The 21,495-nt window shown below is 44.0% G+C and overlaps 1 protein-coding gene across 6 annotated transcripts in view; it reads left to right on the top strand.

Annotated features, from left to right (window-relative positions):
- The window catches only part of HEG1 (heart development protein with EGF like domains 1), a 51,573-nt gene extending 30,346 nt beyond the window's left edge, over window positions 1-21,227 (top strand). For 5 of the 6 annotated variants that reach the window (XM_064717678.1, XM_064717682.1, XM_064717679.1 and 2 more), the window contains 10 exons: window positions 428-547; window positions 2,161-2,255; window positions 3,046-3,104; window positions 3,540-3,700; window positions 5,387-5,521; window positions 10,198-10,240; window positions 10,343-10,380; window positions 10,861-10,948; window positions 12,399-12,573; window positions 14,147-21,227. In XM_064717678.1, the coding sequence (XP_064573748.1) occupies window positions 428-547; window positions 2,161-2,255; window positions 3,046-3,104; window positions 3,540-3,700; window positions 5,387-5,521; window positions 10,198-10,240; window positions 10,343-10,380; window positions 10,861-10,948; window positions 12,399-12,573; window positions 14,147-14,296 (1,064 nt within the window). In that variant the 3' untranslated portion in view covers window positions 14,297-21,227. The remainder of the gene's footprint in view (window positions 1-427; window positions 548-2,160; window positions 2,256-3,045; window positions 3,105-3,539; window positions 3,701-5,386; window positions 5,522-10,197; window positions 10,241-10,342; window positions 10,381-10,860; window positions 10,949-12,398; window positions 12,574-14,146) is intronic. The other variant, XM_064717681.1, reaches the window with a different exon arrangement.
- Window positions 21,228-21,495: the final 268 nt, after the last annotated feature.

The raw sequence follows: 21,495 nt of genomic DNA, 5'->3' as shown, positions 1-21,495 counted from the left end.
GCTTGGATGAAAAGCACAGGACTTTGGTGAAGCAGCCCATGCCCACATGTCTGACTTGGGCTGTTGAGGTTCCTTCTTTGGTCTTCTCATGCATAAACTGTTGGGTTGTTTGTCTTTGGAAAGAACCTTGAGATCTTCTGATGAGCAGTGCTACAGATCAGTTGGATGTTCAAATTAACATGGATCCGTGCTAGACCTCAAGGGCTTTTGAATGAATATTCAAGTGGTTTATATTTATTCTTTCAGCTCCAACAGAGTAATTAGGAACATCATAAATAGTAAGTGCAAATGATGCAGTGAAGCATCTGACAATGCTCAAGGAGTCACAGATGGGGAGCCAAGTTCATCTCTTTTAGCCCAACAGCTGATGATTTTTATGATTCTGTAAGTATAATATTTTTTTTGGTTTTTTTTTTTACTTTTATAGAGGTGGATAAATGTCTATCCAACCCTTGTCCTGCACTGGCCACCTGCAACAACACGCATGGCTCCTATATCTGTCAGTGTCCTCTTGGATATGAGCTGGAAAAAGGAAAGTGCAATTTAGGTAAGAAAACAAAAGTGAAAAACCAGGGATGGAAATAATTATCTTTAATATTCTAAAATAAATTGACTTAGGCTCAAACTAGTTCAGGAGCTTAATGTTCCTCCCAACCACCTCTTTTATCAGAGTCTTTTAGTGTTTATACAAGTGTGGTGTCTAATGCCTGTTGTGTTGGGCTGCCTGGGGAGCAGGCAGAGATAGCTGAGTTCTTAAAAACTCAGCAAGGGAGCAGTGGGCTCAGGCTTGTTAGTAAGGACAGATGTGCCCCTTCTGTTTCTGATGTGTTTTAAAACTCCCAAAAAGCATCCAGCAGCTTATCAGCCCTGCAAACTCTGGGGAAGGCACTTGGCTTGGGAGAAGTGAGTGGGGCTGTTGTGTAACCTGGCTTCAGTGGGATCAGCCATGTGTGGAAAGTTAAGCAGCCGTGGTGAAAGTCTTTGTGAGATCAAGGTCTGCTTTCATACCTTTAGCATTTTTTGAGCAGCACAGTTATTAGCTGGAACTCAGGTTCTGACCTCTTCCTTTCTATCAGAGGACTCTCAGTCTCAAGGACTTACAATATTCCATTGTAAAGGGGAAATTGTTTTCATAGATTTTCTTTTGACCCTTAATCAACAAGGATTAGAGGCATGGAAATTTTGCTAAGGAAACATGGGTGAGGTGTCCCTGAAGAGTGTTTTGGAACATTTCTTCAAGTTGGAATATGTCAGCTTCTAATTTAGACACTTGTTTTGATTATGCCTTGAACTGGAGTATGGACAGATTACATAAACACTGTGAAGGTGATTCTCATCATAATTTTTGTCTGGAGCTATTACATTAGAGATGTCTGATATACAATTTGTGGTGAAGGTAGGTTCAGTGGATGGGAAAAAAATGGGAAAGAATTGAGGACTTTATAATGTTATCTGCAACCGTATTTGTTTTTCTGGTGGAACATAAAGCTGGAATTCTGAGTTCTCAGTTCCACTGAGTATCTCATGACACTTAATACAAGATTTAGGGGTATTATCTCTGCAAGTCTGGACAACTCAGATTATTGCATTCTACTGCTGTGAATCAAATATGAATCTAAGCACAGAAAAATGCATCTTTTGGACCTCTTTTCAAATGTCATTGCTCATTCTCTCCAGCAGTTTGAAAAATGAAAATATCCTTTCTACAGTGCTTTATTTTGACTTGCTGATTTGATTTCCTTCCATTGCAGGGAAAAGTAAGAGATTTGACATAATTTGACCCCCAGCTATCATAAATAGCTTTGGTACCTGACACTATCCTCCTACTAAATTTACCTATCTCTCTGTGTTCAGGGATCTATTTAAGTTAGTCTGTGCTTCTGCATGAAATGTATGAACACTGAAGTGAAATGCTGTCTGTTCAGCGGCACTGAGCTCTGGAATTTGCCTGGGACTGTGGGAACATTGCAGCAACCCTTGGGAAAAAAACCCAAGGCTGTGACTTTGCTTTATTGGGGCAGTAACTCTCGGATGTGAGTTTTCTGTATGCTTTGTAAAGGGATTTTCCATGCAAACAGCCTCTCATGTAAGGCAGATAAAACCACACCTACACATGGCACAGAGATGTATTCCAACTACTTGTCTTTTTCTACTTTTTAGTGAGAATATTTATTGGCCAGGTTCCCCTGAAACTTAACATCACCCACGGGAAGTACACAGAGCTCTTCCACGTCGAGAGGGAGATCCTGGAGGTGGTGAGTGTCCTTGCTGGGACTTGGGCAGTGCTGGTGAGACAAGTCCCCTTCACTCCTCTTATGATTGTCACATTTCCCAGCCATTCAGTTTGAGCCATGTGGCTCTTGGTCAGTTGAGAGCCAGTGCTGGGCAGGCTCTTGGCTTCCCCAAAGGCTGTGCCATCAATAGCTCCAAAGAGACCCATGGACTGAGGATCATCCACACATCCCTGTGCAGTTCCTATCCAGATCACTGCATGCACAAGCTCATCCTGTTAGTGGTTCCTGGGATGGGTGCACTTCATTCCAGCTCTTTGGAGATGGATTTGGAGATGCTGCCAAAGGAAGGTGGTGCTGGGTGGAGTCGCTGTGATGCTGCCTGCACAGCTTGTGCTGGGGAGTAAATACAAACAACTGCACAGACCCAGGGTCAGGGAAGAGCTGCAGTCCTCGAAGGGTGCTGCTTTGAGGCTGGCCTTGCATGGGGCTCTCTCCCTGCTGACATCTGGCTCAGCCCTGACCTTTGTGGTCATTACACAGCCCGGCCATGGGCAGATGCTCATGTCAAAATCCCCAAGGCTCTGCAATGGTGACTTTGTCCGCCCCTTACTGACAACAGTGCAGTGCCTCTCTCTTATAGAGCAGATAAATCTCTGGGATGCTCAGAGCCCCCTTGGTCTCAGCAAGCATCTCTGGGAAGCACAGGGGATGGTGTCAGTGACCCAGGAGGACTGTCCCATGCTACATCCCATGGGGCTGCCTCCTTCCATCATGCCCTGGGCACTAACAGCTGCTCTCTCCCTCCTTGCAGCTCAATGCATCGCTGTCAGGCTTGCCAGGATACCACCACTCCACAGTTAAGGCAAGCAGGTAAGGCTAAGGCTGCCAGGGGAAGAATGAGACACTTGAGCATTTGGGATCTTCACCTTGAGAGCCACACTTTCCATTTTGAGTCAGTGCTTGATGCAATCCAGCCTGGCGGTGGTACAGGGCATGAGGAATGCCTGACCAGCCTGCCAGGCTCACCTGGTGCTCTCCTCCTGCCCTGAGCAGCTTGGGGATGGGCTGCCCAGGAGGGATTTATGGCTGGTTCCAAAGTGAGCTACCAGCATCCTTTCCAGCTCCATATTCTCCTCTCTGGGTATTGGTTAGTCCTGGTTTTAAGGTCTGTTACAGTGCATGTAGTGCTGTGTCTGTGGTAAGCATCTCCTGTATTAACAGCAGTTCTATGTATGAGGTGCTAATGATGATATCAGACTGACCTGTGATACTCAGGGCTGTTTTGTTTTGTTTTGTTTTTGTTAGGGAGGCAAATTTTGTGCACGTTTCAGTGCAATCCACGTTCTCTTTAGCATCCAACGTGACTTTCTTCGATGTTATCAGCAGTGTGAAAAGCTACATTCGAGCTTGCAAATCCCCCACTGAAGCCTGCCAGTTCATATCAAGCCTGAAATCACTCCACAGAGGTAAATAGCATCTGGAAGGGCTGTGGCAGGAGGGGAAAGGGATGTTTTATTTGGCTCCTTTTATAAAAGGGGGACAACATTTTGTCATTTGGAAAAATCCCTCTGTATCTTTTTATCTTGCTTAAATGGGAGTCATCTTAAGAACCTCCCAGTGCAAAAGGGATGCAGATACCAAGCCTTATCTTTGCCACATGTGTGAGAAATCTGCCTCTCTGTGAAAATATTGTGCAGCACAGGATTAGAGACATTGTAGGCAGCCTTTCATGTCTGGGATGTGACACTGGGCCCAGCAAGATGAAAAAACTGTAACTCTTAATTTCACACGTGCGACTGGGAGCCAGGGAAATGGTGTGAAAGCCAAGAGACAAAACCCTGCTGGTGAGCTCAATTAGAGCTGCTGGAGGCTGCACAGCAAGCCCTGCTCTCCTGCCTGCCCACTTTCAGTGCTGCAGGTTGTAAAATGGTTCACAATCAGTGAGAACTGTGATTTCTGTACTGAATGCTCCATCTGCCCAAGGGCAGTGTGGATACAGCACAGAGAGATGTGGGGAAGGACACCAGTGTTGTGCATGACCTGCTCCAGGTGGACCCCAGTGCTGTGCCCTGGCATCTCCCAGCTCTCACCTCCTGAGGAAGGGATGGAGGAGATTTATCTGTGAGAGTTTCCTGCAAGGAAACTGCTGCACGTGCTGCTTTGTGACTTTTGGGTTCGAGGCTTTAAGGTTTGGCCTCGAGGAGGATGAAGGGTGGCAACGCTTAGCCTGGCTTTAGTGGGAAACCCCCAGTATCATTTTGGCAGAGTAAACATGCAGTTGAGAAGTTCTGTGTGTGCTTTTATTGCAATGGGCTGTGTTTTAAAGCCATACTCTGCCCATAGTTTGCTTTAAATTATTTGGGTAAACCTGCTTGGATTATACCTACCCATTACCTCTGATACAGTGCTTCTGTAAAATCAGCTTCTAACTTGAAATAAGCAGAGTAAGAAACAAATTATATTCCTGCGTAAGTACCTAAAAGAAAACATGTCAGATTAAAAAAACCCTGATCTAGCAAGGAAAGAATTATAAAAGGAGAGTGCCAAACGAGTGACATATTTTCCATTAAAATCCTATTTCTCACAAATATTTATTAATTCCATTTAGTCTGACCTCCCAGTAAAAATGTAAATTTGATGTCACAATTTCCATCATTTATCCACAGTTTTGCTGAATGCTCATTGTAACAAGTCTGAGTTTCTAAATTAAAACACTGCTTCAAAGTAATGTAAATTAAAGTACAAATTTTTTGTTTGAAAAATGGAAAAATCCAGTGCTTAATACTGAAATGGAAAAGAATTGGTTTGATGTAATGTTTTGCTTGATATAAACTTAAAAATTGATTTGTTGAACAGGGGATGAATGTGTTTGAGCTTGAGCCAAACCAGATTTCTCTTTTTCATTTCCCCTTCTGCTTCCAAACTGAAACATTTATTATTCACCCCCTCTATTTGCCTGTACAAATTATGGTAGATACACAAGAAATGGTGACATAGGGTAATGTTGACTCGCTCCTAATGGAACAAATATTACTAAAAAAAAAAAGAGATTAAAGCAGCACATCAGCTGAATGGGATGCCTAGGGAAAGCAAATGTGCATAATGGTGGGTTCAGAGAGAACCATGCTGATGTTGGCCACTCTTCCCAACAGCTGGCAGCTTGTGCAGACAGAAGGACCCTGAATGTGACAAGGAAACTTCAGAATGCACGGACTTTGATGGGGTTGCTCTCTGCCAGTGCAAAAGTGGGTACTTCAAATACAACAAGATGGACCACTCCTGCAGAGGTACTGCTCTTTATGTGGTGTACTTTGCCTGGATTTTCCTCAAAGTTTTTGTTGCAGTGGAAACGAGTGTGTGCTTGTAGTGCTGTGCCTGCAAAACCCTCGATATTATGAATAAATATTAGCAGCTCAAGTTTCTTTTATTTAGTTAGGGGGCTTTTCAGCAGACACTGAAGTCACAGTGTCTCTTTAGGAATAATATTATCTCTTTCTGGAGCCTGCTGTGAGTCTCAGTGATTGAGGAGAGGGAGAAAGGGGCCTGGCTGCTTTGGGCTCCAGTTCAGTGGCACAGAGCAGAGATGATGTGTGTCTCTGCCTGTTTTGATTTTGTCTGAACTCTCAGTGAACTTAGGGGAAGTGCTTTAAACTCAAAAGCTTACATTAATATATCATCAGTATTTTAAAAACTTGTATCTGAAAATGGCTATGAATTTGTTTTTCAGGTGAGTTCCAAATAGAAATTTTAAGCTTAAAGATTGTGGTATTTTTTAGCTACTCCTCTGATCAACAAATCTGGTTTTGCTGCATTTTAAACAAAGTGTTTACATGCCAGTGTTCAAAATCACTTCTGGAGGATCAGGGTGTCCATTCCCTAGTTTGTGGTTGCTGTAGGGCTTTTCTGATGACGTATCAATAACAATTGCAGTAGTGGTAATATATTGCTTCTGGCACTGCCTGCTGGGTTGCTCTTGAAATAGGCGGAGATGTTTTGTCAGTTCCAAATCTGAGAGGGAGAAAAATGTGCCTGGAAATAACTCATGTGCTATGGGAGGGACAGCTCATAGATGGGCATCTCTCCTTGCCAGGTCGTGGCCCTGCCTCTCCTGCACTCTGTGGCTCCTTTGTGACAAAACCTTTCCCTTTGCGTTTTTCTCCTTTCCCCATATCTTGTATGTTGGAGGAAGGATTTCTTTTGGGAAATACTGAGCATCTCCACCAACCCTAGAGAGTCAGAGAGGGGTTTATGTAGTGAATGAGGAGCTGGGCTGGAACTTGGGAGGTTTTTACCCAATTCTCGTTCATCGTGGACAGTGGGGACCCAGGGAAAGTTACTCCATTTGTCTTGTTCATGTCCCTTGCCAAGCAGTGAAGATAAATACCTGAAAGGCTGTGAGGTTGCAGAGGGCTATGAGATCTAAGACCTTGAATGTATGATCACTCCATACTTATGAAACTTGTTTGCCGTGGAAAATATGAAAACCTTATCTGTAAACAGTGAGGCCTAAATGCCACCTTCATCTCACTGCTGTCAGTAGGAAACATCTTATTGATCTTATTGAGGGTGTGTGAGGGACAGGGCTGATGCTGGATTTAGGCTGTAGTGCAGAGGCATGAGGGCAGCACTGGCTGCATGGTGCCACTCTCTGACAAGATGCCAGATTTTCATTATCACTTGTGCCCACCTGGGCAAGCCAAGTGGTTGGGATTTTTAAAGGCTTTTCAAAAGCCAAGCTATGGCCCCCATTTTGATATTCAGGGCTATTTTGCTGATAAATATAGCATACAATATACCAGCCTCTTTTAAAACCTCTGCCCTTTTAGTGCCTAAACAGGAACCAAGGTCTCGTGAGCATCCGACCCTCATTGTGGGCTGTGAAAATGTGGTCCAGGAGCTCCAATTATAGGATTTGCAAAGGGGGAAATGGCTATTGTGCTGCCCTGTCCGGTCTCCCCCGTGGGAAGGCTGGGAGAATTGGCTGCCCTGACCCACAGGATTTGTTATGTCCTCCTTGAGGCATCTGTCCCCAGGGACGTGCTTGGGAAAGCATGCCATGGTCCAGGGAAGGGTTGGGTCTCTGAGCCACAGGAGGTCCAACATGTTGGCCAGGGTACCTCTTGCTTGTTCAGTGTCTCTGGGTTGCTGCTGATTTTCAGCTTTTCAGTATCTTCAGGGCTATTTCAGTACCAGAGCAGCAAACCCAATGTGCCAGCCTTTCAAGGGCATGCTATTTTTACCAGTACAGAGTGTTTCTGGAGTGAAGCAAGGAGCAGCAAAGCAGGTTTCCAAAAGAGACCCCTAAGTGTCTTTTGGGAAGGCAAAGGAATCCTAGGTTGAAGAGCACAACTCAACAGCTTTGCTTGGCCTCTGACACTTAAGCCTTTCCTCTGTTCCCTGCTTGTGTTTGGAGTCTTGCCAAGTGAGTATGACAGTGAGAGCTCTCCTGGGAACATGTTCAAAGGGGCAGCAAAGATGCCAAAGGAGAAAGCAAAGTGGCAGAAAAAGACACAGGGAGGAGAGGAAAATACATAAACACCAAGTTTTTAAGTAAGACAGAGAAATGCATATTCAGGCTCTTGCTCTTCCTCTTTTCTGCTCCTGTATCCTCCTGACCTGAGAGCTGTGTGCCAGCGAGGTGCCAGGGCTGCTCCTGCCCATGGCACTGCTCCAGGTGGATGTGCCTCATACACATTGCTGAGCTCAGGGTGGGCTCAGCACCTGCTTTCCTGCTCCTGTAGCCTTCCCAGCATGCAGGAGTGGGCTGGAGCTGGGATACACTGGGCTGCTGTGCTCATTAGAGAAGGAAACTCCAGTGAGCTGTGAGGTGATGCTTCCCTCCCTCCCTTCCACTGCACTTTTTGTTACTGCCCAATCCTGTAGTGGAATGTTCACCCCATAATGTTTTCAGTCTGCTTTTGTTAGCAAGGGAAAGGAGCAACCCATCCAGTCTCCTCCTTTAGCTAATGCCTCAGTAAGATGAATGAGCCAGGCAAGGATTCTTTGGGATTTCCTATCCTTGCCCTGGCTGTTTGCTGACTGGGGCTCTTAACTTTTTCACAGTTACCTCTGCTCTCCTCCTTTACTTCAAAGAAATCATCTTAGAGGGATCAAAATATACCTGGTACAAAAAGCATCACAGTGTGATGCAGCAGGGGGGCTGTGTAATGAGCTTCACCTTCCCCATCCCCAGCTCTGGAAAAATAAATGGAATGAGGGAGGTGGTGGTGGAGTAGTGGGGCCACACAGATCAAAAAAAGGTGTGCAAGACCAGGTATTGTGGGCATGAACCCCCACCATCACTGGTGCCACTTGCTACAGCAAGTCTGTGTCTGCAGCCACAGAAGTGATGTGAGTGCAGCAGTGTTCTGTATCCACATATCCTGAGGATTTAGGGAAATTTTGTTATCCCTGAGCTTGCAACATCTATTTCTGGGAATTAGAAATCAAAAGGGTCAAAGAGAACTTGTGGGCGTTCGGAGAAAAGCTGCAATAATTAGGGAGACTCAAAGATCTCACTGGCCTTGGCTTTATTAAAGATAAAGGAGTGATTTGGTGGTGAGAAGGAGAAATCTGATCATATAACCTTTTCCAATCTAATAAGTAAACATCCAAAGTCTGGAATTTGACACTTGGGTAATTCAGACCAGAAAGAAGGTGAATGTTTTTAATGGCTGAAGAAAATTAACTTTGTGAGCTTCTGACCCAATGCTGCGGTTGATTGTCTGTCGTTGAAAATATTAAAATCAGTCTTGGGTGTTTCTTTAAAATGTAGCTCCAGTCCAACTATTTGATTTGAAACTGGAATTAAAGTTAGGGAAATTCTGTGACAGTTTTAAGCAAAAGTGTTGGATGGGGGAAAAATCCATGAGCATTTTTCTTTTCATTGAACAATTCCCTGTGGAATGTGCTACAGGGGGTTTCCAGACCTTGGGTGATGTCTTGCCGACCCCCAAGGGCTGCTGCTTGTGCTGGATCTGGCTTGTCCCTCTGCCCAAAGTGACTCTGTCTGTGTCACTCCTGCCCAGGCCTTTGAGTGACCCCCTTCCCTACCTCTGTCAGCTCTGGTGGGACTATTGCTGAGAAAAGCAGTGATCTTATCAGTAGTTTGAACCTTATAGTTGTGTGTCCTATGTATCATTCCCTTTGCTGTTCATCAGAAGGGTGATATAATTTCCTCAGATAATTTCCTCAGGATAGCTGTCCATAAGCATGGACATTATTTTATTGTGAAGTGATGTTTCCAGTTTTTCACCAACATTTTGCACATAGCAGTTTTCTAGATTATCTAGACCTAATAAATTCAATTTCTATTTGAAATTGATAAAATAATGATATTGTAAAATATGATATAGTATGATAATAATGATATAGTAAATATATAAATATAACTATATAATGATATAGTCAAATATGATATCTCAAAATTTGATTTAGCTGCAAATTTGAAAAATCAGAAAAAAAGGTGACTTGAGAAAAATAACATTAGCATCCCACTTCGGGTTACCCTGACTGTGTTTGCATAATGTCTTGTTGCAGTACTAACATTTAAATGTAATTAATAACACGTGCCAATGCTAAAGTAGCATAGTTTAAGTGGACTTTCAAAATGAAAACTGGAGGCACTTGCACATTTTTTACATTGCTATTCTGTGTGAAGCAGCACAAGTGTGCAGTGAGTTTTCATTTGGGCAAGAAGCACTGCTGGGAATGCCAGCAGCCCTCCCTGTGCCAGGCTCCAAACTGGCTCTGCTTGGGAGCCCTGCAATGGTTCCATTGAAGTCAGCAGGAGGTATTATTTACCCTATTCACCTCAAGTGCCCGATGTTTTGCCCAAGGCAGAGGACATCGAGCCGCCCATCCAGCGCACGGCGGGGCAGCCGGGGCGGGCGGGTGAGGCTGCGCTGGGAAATCCCTGCCGGCTCCACTGCGCGGTGCTCACGGCCCTTCTCTCTGCTTTCAGCCTGTGAGGATGGATATAAGCTGGAAAACGAGACCTGTGTGAGGTATGGTGACTGTTCTGCCCTCCTCCCACCCCACCATCCTTGCTCTGGTGACCTGTTGGCACAACTGAGCTGCTGAAACTCCCTGTTGTTCTCTGTTCCCAGCTGCCCCTTTGGCTTGGGTGGATTCAACTGTGGAAACCGTGAGTACCAAATTGCATTCCTTTCATTTTCTGCAGTGTCAGAAATAGGAGATTTGAAACAAATAATTGCAAGTGACTTTGTCTAAAATGCAGTAGGTACACACTACTTTTTTCAGTGCTTTTTGTTCCTTCATTTTCTGTTAAGAGTCATTTTGTGGATTTTACAAAGCTGACAATGTCATCTAAGGAAAGGAGATCTCCTTTCCCTGTATGGTCTGTTAGGATAGCACATATAGTGGGCATTCTTGAAGCAAGATATTTGAAGGTGAATCCATTGGAGTTACTCTGATCTATCAGTGAAGGCAATCTATTCCTTAGGGAATCAAGAACTTGTTTCTATTTCTTAGAGCTATATTGCTTACGGGAAGGGGGGAAGGTGGTAAATAAGCACTTAATCCCTTTGCATGGGGACTGTGGATATGTTACACTGGGGTTTAAACCACACTGCTGTTTCTCAGCCTCTGTCTCTCCTGTCTGCAGCCTATCAGCTCATCACAGTGGTGATTGCAGCCGCAGGAGGGGGACTGCTGCTGATCATGGGCATTGCACTGATTGTCACCTGCTGCCGGTAGGTACCGCTGCCAGCCCGCCTCAATCCCATGGATTGCGCCACACCCAGAGCTCCCTGTGTGAGCCCTTAAGGACTGAAACATAGCACAGCTAAGGACCAAAACATAGGTGAAAACATAGGCTAAGCAAGTGGGGTAATCTGAGATACTGAAGTATCACACACTGCTTTCATTTGGAGAATTTTTAAGTTTATTTTTTCTCCAGCAGCCAGGCTAAACAAGGGACTGGGTGTCTCTTAAAGGTACACCTGGAAATCATGTCCTCCAAAGATGGAGAGGCAGGGGAGTCCTTCCCAATGCAGAGCTGTAAGGCTCTGAAGCCAGGAAGCAGACCTCAAAAGTGCAAGCTAAGTAGAAAGGAGCAGTTTAGGCAACAGGAGAGGTTACTTGCTGTTGCTCAAGTGGTGTTTGAGTGTATTTAAGGCTATTTTCATTCACCTTTATGGACAAGTCCTGCATGTGCTCTCACTCTGTGTCTCTCTCTCGCACACACACACTCACACACATACACACCTCATTCCCATACCAGAAGGTGGCTTTGGACATGATGTGTTTGCCTAGTAATCTCTATTTCCTGATTCATGTTATCTGAAAAGGGATGCCTTGCAGTAACACCCTCTCCCCACTGTTCCAGTCCCCAAATCTAGGATTTCAAAGCTCTCTGATAAAGTTGGCAACTGGATTTGTCAGTAATATCGATGTGGCAGTGGTTTGGTTGTGCCCATGTTACCCCATATTTTCAGCCAGGGGGATGCCAGCAAACCCCAGCCAGAAGATGAGGTGGCCCAGAGTGCAGATCTCCACAAGGGTGGACTGATCTCATGAGCCTTGGCCTTGGGTAGCTTATGTAACTTCCTGGAGGATACTCTGCTTTGACCTGGAAGTGTCACCAAAGTCCACACATTAACCATTATAGTCCTGGAGGGACATTTGGTGTCCCTCAGGCCAGCTCCTTGCAGGTCTTCCTTCTTAGGAATTAACATTCCTAAGTTAATTAGGAATTAACAAGTGCTGTAGTTAATAGCATGGGGACTTCCATATGTTTTTCTTCCTCCATTTCCATGATTTTTCCATTGACTTAGATGAACACACATGTTTTCAAGAGACAAGGGGCATAGCTGGAACAGGAGGGGTTCAAACTGAATGTAGGGAAATATTCTTTCACCAAGGGAGCAGTAAGGCAGTGGAACAGGTTGCTCAGGGAGGTTGCCATGTAACTTTGGAGATTTCAAATCCCACCTGATAATGCCCTGAGCTGCATGACCTGATTTCATATCTGACTTGGCTTCAGAGCAGATGGCTGGACTGTAGTCCTTCTGAGGTGATCTTTGTTCCCAGTCAAGATTCATTACATCAAGTAATGATCTCTCCTGAGATCATGCCAGAAGTGTATACAAGACAGCAGGATAAGTTGTAAGTTTTCACTTTCCCTCATTCTTTTATAAACAGGAAGAATAAAAATGACATAAGTAAACTGATTTTCAAGAGTGGGGATTTCCAGATGTCACCTTATGCTGAATATCCGAAGAATCCCCGGGCACAGGAGTGGGGCAGAGAGACCATCGAGATGCAGGAGAATGGAAGCACCAAGAACCTGTTGCAGATGACAGATGTGTATTATTCGGTATCTATCCATAGATTCACTTTTAACCCTTTGTGCCTCGTACAGGAAAGAGATATTCCTTTCCTTTCTTTTTGGAAGTGCAGATCCCTTTCCTGCAAGATAAAAGGGCAAAGTAAATGTCTTCCATAGCAAGGCATTTTAGGAGTCCTATGGGCTCTAGGTATTACCTGTGATGAATATCACAAAGAGATGTCATTAGGAAGAATGCTGAGGAAATGTCTAGGAATAGTTTGTTAAAAATGCCCAAAAACCCCAATCCTGGAGTAGAGAAGGACAGTTAGAGGTTTGGGATAAACTGCTAGCGTTCCCTGTTGGCAGTTTTCTCCTGTCCACCCTCACTGATGAAGGAGAAGGTTGAAACCTCTGTCTGGGGAGCTTTGCCCCAGAATAGGAAGATGCTGGTCACTAAGGACCCCTCTTTTCCTCCATTCCTTCCCTCTCCAGGGTACATGAGGAGCATCCCTTCAGCTCGGAGGAAGTAAGGAGTAATAGGCTGTGTAGGGCACAGAAAGACACAAGCTCAAGTTGTTATGGCATGGTTGGTACCATCTGCTAATGGCTGTATCCAGAGCTGTGGTGCTGCTGTATCATCTGTCACTCATTTTCAGCAACATGTCCTTAAGGTGTATGTGGGTTGCTCATGAGAGTGAAAGTCACAGGATTTCACCCAAATCACACATTCTGGTCTCCTTGCTTTCCAGAGCAGAGAGCTTTACTATTTTCCTGGCTTATATTTTAAGCTTTTCAGTGAGCAGATTTATTGGGTTGCACAGCATGGAGTTGAACAATTCTCCTTCATGCTTCCACTAAGAATGAGATATTTGAAATGAAAATGCTTTTCCTAATTTTTTAGCCTAAATAAAGACTTTCATTATGCTGGGAACAAGAAATGGAAACTTTTTAGCACAGTAGGTGATGAGGGTTTTGCGGAGATCTGCTCTGTAACAGATTAAACCAAGAGGCTTCATGTTATTCACTGGGTGAAAGGATTGTACAGACTTGATCTTAGGCATCAGTGTTCCTCCACCAAGTGTCCCCAGGAATCTTACTTGGTTACAAGAAGGGGAGAGAAAGGAAAATCAGATAGTTTTGTATTTGACATATAATTCAAGGATCTGTGTTGGGAGACGAGGTACCTATGGTAAATGGGGAGAGAAGTGCCCAGGTAATACTCAGAGCAGGAGACTACCTTTGATTTTCTGTAATTGTCTCCTTTAAGGATGGCTCTGGGATGATATCCTTTAAATGAGAGTTGTTTCAATACCTGAGCTCAGCAGTAGACTTTTTTTTAAAATTAAAAATTAACTGTGTACTTAGACCACACTTGGCAGAGTCAGGTAAGTTTCAAATCTGTTCATTGGCCAGATGTTGAAATTAGATTTCATCATAATAATCCCTTCAGGCAATACAACAAAAATGGTTCTAGATTATAGAGATCATTAGAGATCCCATTGTTCCCGCTAGCTACTGATCCAACAGCAAAGAAATGTGGTAATGCTGTGCCTGAAGAAGGATTTGAGTGTGAGAATAAGACCCTTTTTATTTAATTTTTTTTTTTTTTTTGCTAATACAGCCAACTGGACTGAGAAATCCTGAACTGGAAAGAAATGGACTTTTTCCTCCCTACACTGGTTTGCCTGGATCTCGACATTCGTGCATCTACCCTGGACAATACAATCCGTCCTTCATTAGTGATGAAACCAGAAGAAGAGACTACTTTTAGCAAAGAGTGGGGAGGGAGTGGAAGATTGACACAGTTGTGTGGCCCTTAATTCCCAGGTACAATCTGTCTCCTGGGTAGTTGAGGCCACATCAATCTTACTCTTCCCATTTAATAGGAAGGACTTTGAACTTCATGCTGAGCATTGCTGCCCTGAGGGACGGTCACAGTTGCTGAGCATCAGAGAGGAGGAGGAGGAAGAGGAGGGAATGGCTCAAGAAGCACATCACTAAAAGACCCAGTGGGAAGCTAACACGTGTACTCCTTATTCATTCTTCACTCTTGGCGCTACATGGGCAAGCATGGATGAACTGTGCTTAGCACTCTGCATTGAATACCACTAGGGAGTGTCTTGTTTACAGATCTCGTTCACTGTTGACTGTGATTGTCTTCCTAGCCAGCCTTCATGCAAAGATTCACTGTGCAATTGCTTTTGGTCAGGCAAGTTTGTCCACTCCCTTTTAGATCACTGCCTCGCTGTTGGTTTCGTGTATGATAGGGAAGCTGACTTGTGTTCACCTTCATACAGGTAAAAGTTCTCCAGATTTCTGGGTCCTTGCCAAAGCCAGGTGTCTGGCAGTATTGGCTGAATTTGTGGGTTGATTGTGTCCAAGGAGTGGGGGAAGGTTAGTCACACCACTGCAATTTTAACAGAAAAAAGGCACAGTTGTTCCTCTGTGCTGCTTTGAAATTTTCTGTATATAGGGAATGTTGTTGTTTTGTCAACCAATATTGTTCAGAAGTGATGCCCCTACTCTCCATCGGGGTGCTTCCATGTGGGATCCTCTGGGGCTCTGTTTCCCTGCAAGGATTTAAATGCCTGTAGACACAGCAATACAATATTAAATAATTACTCACAGGGAAGAAGAAGATGAGCTGTGAATTCAGAATGTTTTTTATGAGGAATCTGTGAAGGAGTAATAATGCTGTAGCCTTGGCTGGGCAGAGGAACCTGAATTCTGGGCACTGAAGGTGGGATATGTTTTCCAACCTCCAGAGTCCACCTTGAATTTGTAGGCACTGTGGAGACTTTCAGTGCATTGGAAAAGAGGGCTTACTGCAGTCAGTTGCATTTAAGGAAGAGAAAAACATGATGCTTGCAATCCTGGCATAGCAAAGATCACTTGTGTTGAAGTGTTTTTCTTTCTTCCATCCTAGTTTCGAGTGATTCAGACCAGGCAAGTTTCCTCACCCAGGTGTATTCGTTCATATTAGCAGAAGCTGAAGAATTTAAGTTATTGAATTTCTCACCAAAGATCAGGCTGAAAATTATGGACTGTATTCTGACCTAAAGTGAGTTGTGGAAAGAGATCTTACTAATCACAGAACCTGGAAGGGGTTGGAAGGGATCTTACAGATCACTTTTTTCCAGCTCCTCTGCCATAAGCAGGGACACCTTCCACTAGACCAGGTTTCTCAAAGCCCCATCCAACCTAACTTTCAACACTTGCAGGGATTGGGTAACTTCTCTGGGCAACCTGTTTCAGTCCCTCACCATTCTCATAGTGAAGAATTTCTTTCTTTTAACTAATCTAAATCTACTTTCTTTGCTTTAAAATAATTTTCCTTGTCCTATCCCTACATGCCTTTGTGAAAAGTCCCTCTCCAGCTTTCTTGTAGGCCTCCTTTAGTTACTGGAAGGTGCACTAAGGTCTCCCTGGAGCCTACTCTTCTCCAGGCTGAACTGCCCCAACTTTCTCAGACTGTCTTCACAGGAGAGGTGCTCCAGCCTCTGACCACTTTTGTGGCCTCCTCTGGCCTCATTTGTTCTGATGGGAGCACTGAACACAGCACTGCAGGTGGGGTCTCAGGGGAGCAGAGTGGAGGGAGAGAATCTGGTGCTGCCCAGGACACAGTTGGCTTTCTGGGCTGTGAGAGCACATTGCTGGGTCATGTTGAGCTTCTCACCAACCAACGCCCCAAGTCCTCAGGGTTAGTTTCTATTCTCCAAGAGCCTGAATTTGTGCTGGGGACTGCCCCGGCTCACATGCGGGAAATATAATAGAATATCATAAAGTATATTTACCACTTATCTTTACTGCACTGTTAATCTGAGTCATCCAAAGCCTGTTTAGATACAAGGTCCAGATGCAGTTTCTCCTCTTGAATGTGAACGTGCTTTTAATTCAAGGTGGCAGCTTATACAAGGATAAGAAATAGCACAGTTCCATTGCCACTAACTGACCACATCTGTAGTGTGCACATAAGCTGATATTCCCTTCTCCCCACCATGCTTTAAAAGACACAGTGCCCACAGCTAAGTTCATTAGGTAGCTCAGCTGACTGAAGCACTGAGGATCATGGGGTGCATCCCCCAAAGTGTCTAACCCTAATTCAGATGCTCATGTGTTGTGTGGCTGCTCACTGGAGGCAAACCCAGGGTGATGAGGAGCTCTCTATCAGGAAGGGGGTACTTGCATCCTACAGATGGTGTGAGTTCCCAGATCCTTTCCCAGCACTTCAAAGGCTGTTGTGTTCCCTACCAAAGGTCAGTAACTGGTATCCAGAGGGAAGTGAGACAGCAACAGGCAATTATAAGCTGTGTTGGCTTAGAGGTTTCTGGTCCCTGCTCACAGTTGTTTCTGTTTTCTCAAAACTTCAAGACAGGAAAGGTGCCCCAGATGTGCCTGAGAAGGCACAGTTCAGTGCACCAGCCATAGCACACAAACACACTGTCTCTTTTATGCCTCAGCTCTTGTCTTCTATGTAGAAGCAGCAGTGTGAGCTTGCAGAGAAGCAGAGCTTTATGGACACCTAGGGCAGTACCCTTTGCACTTGCATGAACTTTTGGTGACAATGCATGCAGCTTCACACCTGTCTGATCCATAATCAACCTTGCAGCTGGTAGTGCACAGCTGATCTCAGCTGTAGGGGGAAAGGAATGGATGCTCATGGGAAGTACAGCTACCTACGGAACTGTATTTAAGGAAAGCTCTACTTACAGTGTCCAAAATATTACAACAGGTAAAGCACAAGAATTAGCTGTTCATTGCCATGCTGATCAGAGTTTTCATCCAGGACAGAAAGGACTGCCTTTCGCCTGGTATGGAGCAGAGCTGTGTTTTTGTTACAAAAGAAAAGAAGATGCAATTCATGTAAAATCTAAATCCAAAGCCTATAGACAAGCACTGGACTTTGTCCCTTTTTAGCAAAGTAGCTTGTGATAAGATGTCTCAGCAATGCTGAGAACCCCATGCTTTTCCCATGTGCCAGCATTTCCTTAGATGGGGAAGAATTTACGCCTATGCTTATAGGCAAAAATGTTTAACTGCTTGGTTAGTTCAAAGACTAGGAGATGAACTTCTGCGTGTCAGGTACAAGGGCAAAGTATGGCACACCAACTCACAATTGCAGATCAGTCCTTCTGCAATAAGAGTATATGAACAAAACTTCTGGTCCGTATCTCCCAGCACATGGCAAATTGCAAGGGATTTGAGTGGAATTGAGTGAATTTCTAAAGAAAGCACACAAAAGTTTGCAAGTAATAATTTTATTATCTTAATGGTCTTCTAATTCTTGCTGAATTGTATCTGGAGAGAAAGAGTCTCAGTAAATCCAGCAGGATTTTCTGAGTGAGGACTGCAAAGCTTGGAATTTTCTGAAAGAGTGTTATTGCACTGAAATTTTCTCTCTGCCAATAGAGGTAAACATTGGGGCATTTCTTGTGAGAGTTTATCCATTGCAGCCTGACCTTCTGTGTAGCTTGGATAAGGAAGGAGTCTCAGAGCCAAGGCATAGCCCACAGAAGGAGGGGGAAAAGGGTCTCTCTTGGCTTGCCACACCTTCTCTGGGTGTTTTAGGAGGCCCTGCCCAGCAGGCAAGAGAGGGGTTCAGGCAGGAGGAGTCCGCACCCAGATAAGTGCAGGTGCTTTCCCTGAGTGTTGCAGGAAGCTTTTGGGAAGGTGGCAGACGCAGCCTGGGGTGATGCACCAGCCCTGCTGCAGCCTGTGCTGCAGTGCTCCTGTCTCCAGCCGGGCACCACCCACTCCCAGCTCCCCTGGGACACGAGGGGTGGGTGCAGAGCACTGTGCTACACACAGTTTGTGCTGTGTCCCGGTTTGTGGTGGTTGTTTCACTGCAGTGTTCACTGCCTCACCCAGCAGTAGGGACTCACCCAGCCACAGCAGGGATGGGGGCAGTGTTTCAGTGCAGGTTGTCTGTGTGTAAAGCTGCCACCAGGACCCTCTCTGTGTCTGCCATGAACACAGCTCCCTTTGGCAGTGGAGTGGGGCTTGTCACTCCTCTTGGGTATAAGAAGGGTCTCTATGTGCCCTCAAGCCCACTTTCAAAATCAGATGCTTCTCTGTTCACAACCTAACTCCCTGTAGGATATTTCTCATCATGCAGCTTATTTCTCGTCTCTCTTTTAGATTACTTCTAGCTACCCCAAACTTAAAATTTTGAGCACACTGGATGTTTTTGCCAAGGGGAATCATTCTCCACTGTGTGAGAGAATAGGAGGGAAGTGGCATGTCTTTGGTATGGAGAATGCAAGTGGTTCAGCCAGATGTGGGGAAAGGAAGAAAAGCTACACTAAGACTGCTCATAAATCTGTTATTGCTCCTGGCTGCTGTGGAAAGTGAGGGGAGGAGTCAGCAATGACCCATGGGCGGTTGTGTGGGTGTGTTTTTAATTAAATTTGGGGGAAAAAAATGCTAATTCTGTTGCTTGACAGGAAAAACTGTGAGAGGCATGTGTTTGCTGCTATGGTGCTCTGCCAGTTATACAGACAAAATGCCTTACCCCCAAAAATACCCCTGACAGTCAGCATAGGAGAGGCAGTCCCAGTGAACTTATCAGCAAAACACAGATTTGAGGAATCTTTCAGTAGGCATCTTGAACATACAGTCTTCCTGTGTCCTGCTGCTTGCCCTGTCCTTCCAGCTGCACTGGGAAAATCAGGCTTAGTTTTTTCACACTGTTGAAACCTCACAGCACTGAATTGGGCCATAAGTGGATAAAGTGGGCCAGGTTTTACCCCACACTGGAAGGGTTAGGTTTTATAGCAGCAATGAATCTCATTGCTCTTGTGGCATTTCCTGTAAGACCTACTGGCACAGTCATGTACTGAGTTACTGCTCATGAACTGCTTTATGAAAGTTATCTGCCTCCACACTCTTTATTGCTATTTAAAAATAGCAATAAATTGCAGTTAGAGAGAGGTATTTATCATTGTGAAATTGTTTGTGTCAGTACTTGTACAGGTTGTTTGCTGGCACCTGAGTGAGCACAGAGTGGGTTTGGACATTGCTGCAGATATGTTAAGTGGCTTTCCCAGGACTTGTCTCTGATGCTGGTCAATGGCCATATCCATTCCAAACCCAGCTGGAATTTTCATTCCCTAATAGTAATCTTTAGCTTTCTTCCTTAAATTAACAAGAGCGGATGCATTTTAGTTAAATGCTCTTCCTATGCTGACTAATGTTTTTTCCTCTTTACACACAAAGGATGTAATCCAGCATCCCCACAGTGACTGGGGTAACTCTCCCATGGAATGTAAAGGAATTTTTTTTAGGCCTGAATTACTCCACCACCAGGGTCACCTGCATGTAGTACATGATTTCCCATGGCTCTGTCTGCCTGTTTCTGTGATACTGTTCCTGCCTCTCCATGTTTTATCTGTTCTTTTTTTTAAAGCATAATTATTTACTGTAGCAGAACCTGTGTTATGTGAGAATGAACAAAACAGCTTCAAGACTGGAAACAGTTTCCTGGGAAAGAATGAATGTGAATTTTGTGTAGTTGTTTCACTGGTCAGCCAGCCTCTTTCCTATCCTGTAATATCTAGGGATGTAGAGATGCTTCCTGCTGTCACACATATCAGCTGCTCTGCAGATCACTCTTGCCTGAACCTTTAGAAATTAAGCAAGATCTCCTAGTTTCAGAAGGGGTATGTCCTATGCTTATAAGAGTCTGGGACCTTTTCAATTTGCATTTAATTCTTCATTCCCTTGAGCTGCTGAAATTGAAAAGCAGGAGAGAAATTCACAAAGGAGTAAGAAGTACCAAAATTAAAAAAAAAAAAGAAGAATATGCTTAATTAATTTGCAGAAGTGTGACTTTAGTACTGTGAGATCAAGTGTGGGATGACACCTTTTCTGTGTCTAGTCTGTGTTGCATAATATCCTTGTTAAGGAAACACCTAGCAAGGGTACCTGATGTTCCTCCAAAGTGGTATTGAAATGCTAAATTGCTCAGTCTCTATTTCAATGAAATGCTAGAAGAGATGGGAGTCCCTACTTGGGTTAATGGCTGCAGCAGGCAGCCCCCAGATCAGCAAAATCCTGTATGGAAAAGTCCTGTGGAATACAGTGAACACTGATCACTTCTCTTGAATATGGCTATAGAATTTGCTGGACATTAAAAGTCTTCAATAAAATCTGCTAGGGTGGATTTACTTTAAAGAAAAAAAAAAAAAGAAGCTCAACAGGATAAATATTTACTGCCTTCATTTTTAAAGGAAATCCTGTTGAACTCAGTCATTTGCTTTAAACCCATTAAATTCTACAGGACTTTCTCCGAGTCAAAGGTGAAACTTGGTGTGTAAAATCATAATGATTTATTTAAGCAGCTTTTAGAATTGCAATAGTAAAGCTCACCTTTTGTGAACTCTCTTCCAAAAGATAAATTTTCAGCATTTGTTTGTGCTTCTTTACAACCTGAATGTAAACCTGCTTTATGTTCTTGACATTGCTCCACTGCCTTCCCTCTGTCTCTGAATGTTTGCTTCCAAGTCTCTGGGGTTCTAAGGATGTTTTCCAAACCAGTATTATTTAAAGTTGTATCATATTTTCAGCCTCCACTAATTATACAGTACTGTAGTAGCAAAATATAATTTTTAAGGATTGGATTATTTTTATACCTGCATCCAATATTATTAAATCTGGCGTTCTAGTCAGTATCATAAAAGGATACAATAAAACAATGAATATTACTATGTCCCTGTTTTTTATTGTACTTAGCTTTGCCTGTAAAGGGAAACATATGCAATTTTTAGGTGGTTTTAATTATTATTATACATCCAATCCAGAAAAAAAGAAATTGCTTTTGTTCTTCTGATGGTGCTTCCTGATAGAATAACTAAATTGAAAAGCACAGAAGAAATGGGTATGTTCTGTTAGTTGTGCCAAACAAAATTGTGCTCAGCTGAAGTACAAGTTGTGTTCTGATACATTTACCTTGGTGGCACCAAGCAACTCAGT

Source organism: Zonotrichia leucophrys, chromosome 7 (genome assembly GCF_028769735.1).
Source record: "Zonotrichia leucophrys gambelii isolate GWCS_2022_RI chromosome 7, RI_Zleu_2.0, whole genome shotgun sequence".
In the NCBI taxonomy this organism is placed as follows: Eukaryota; Metazoa; Chordata; class Aves; order Passeriformes; family Passerellidae; genus Zonotrichia; species Zonotrichia leucophrys.
Note: the sequence above shows the minus strand (reverse complement) of the source record. Positions and strands in the feature narration are given on the sequence as shown.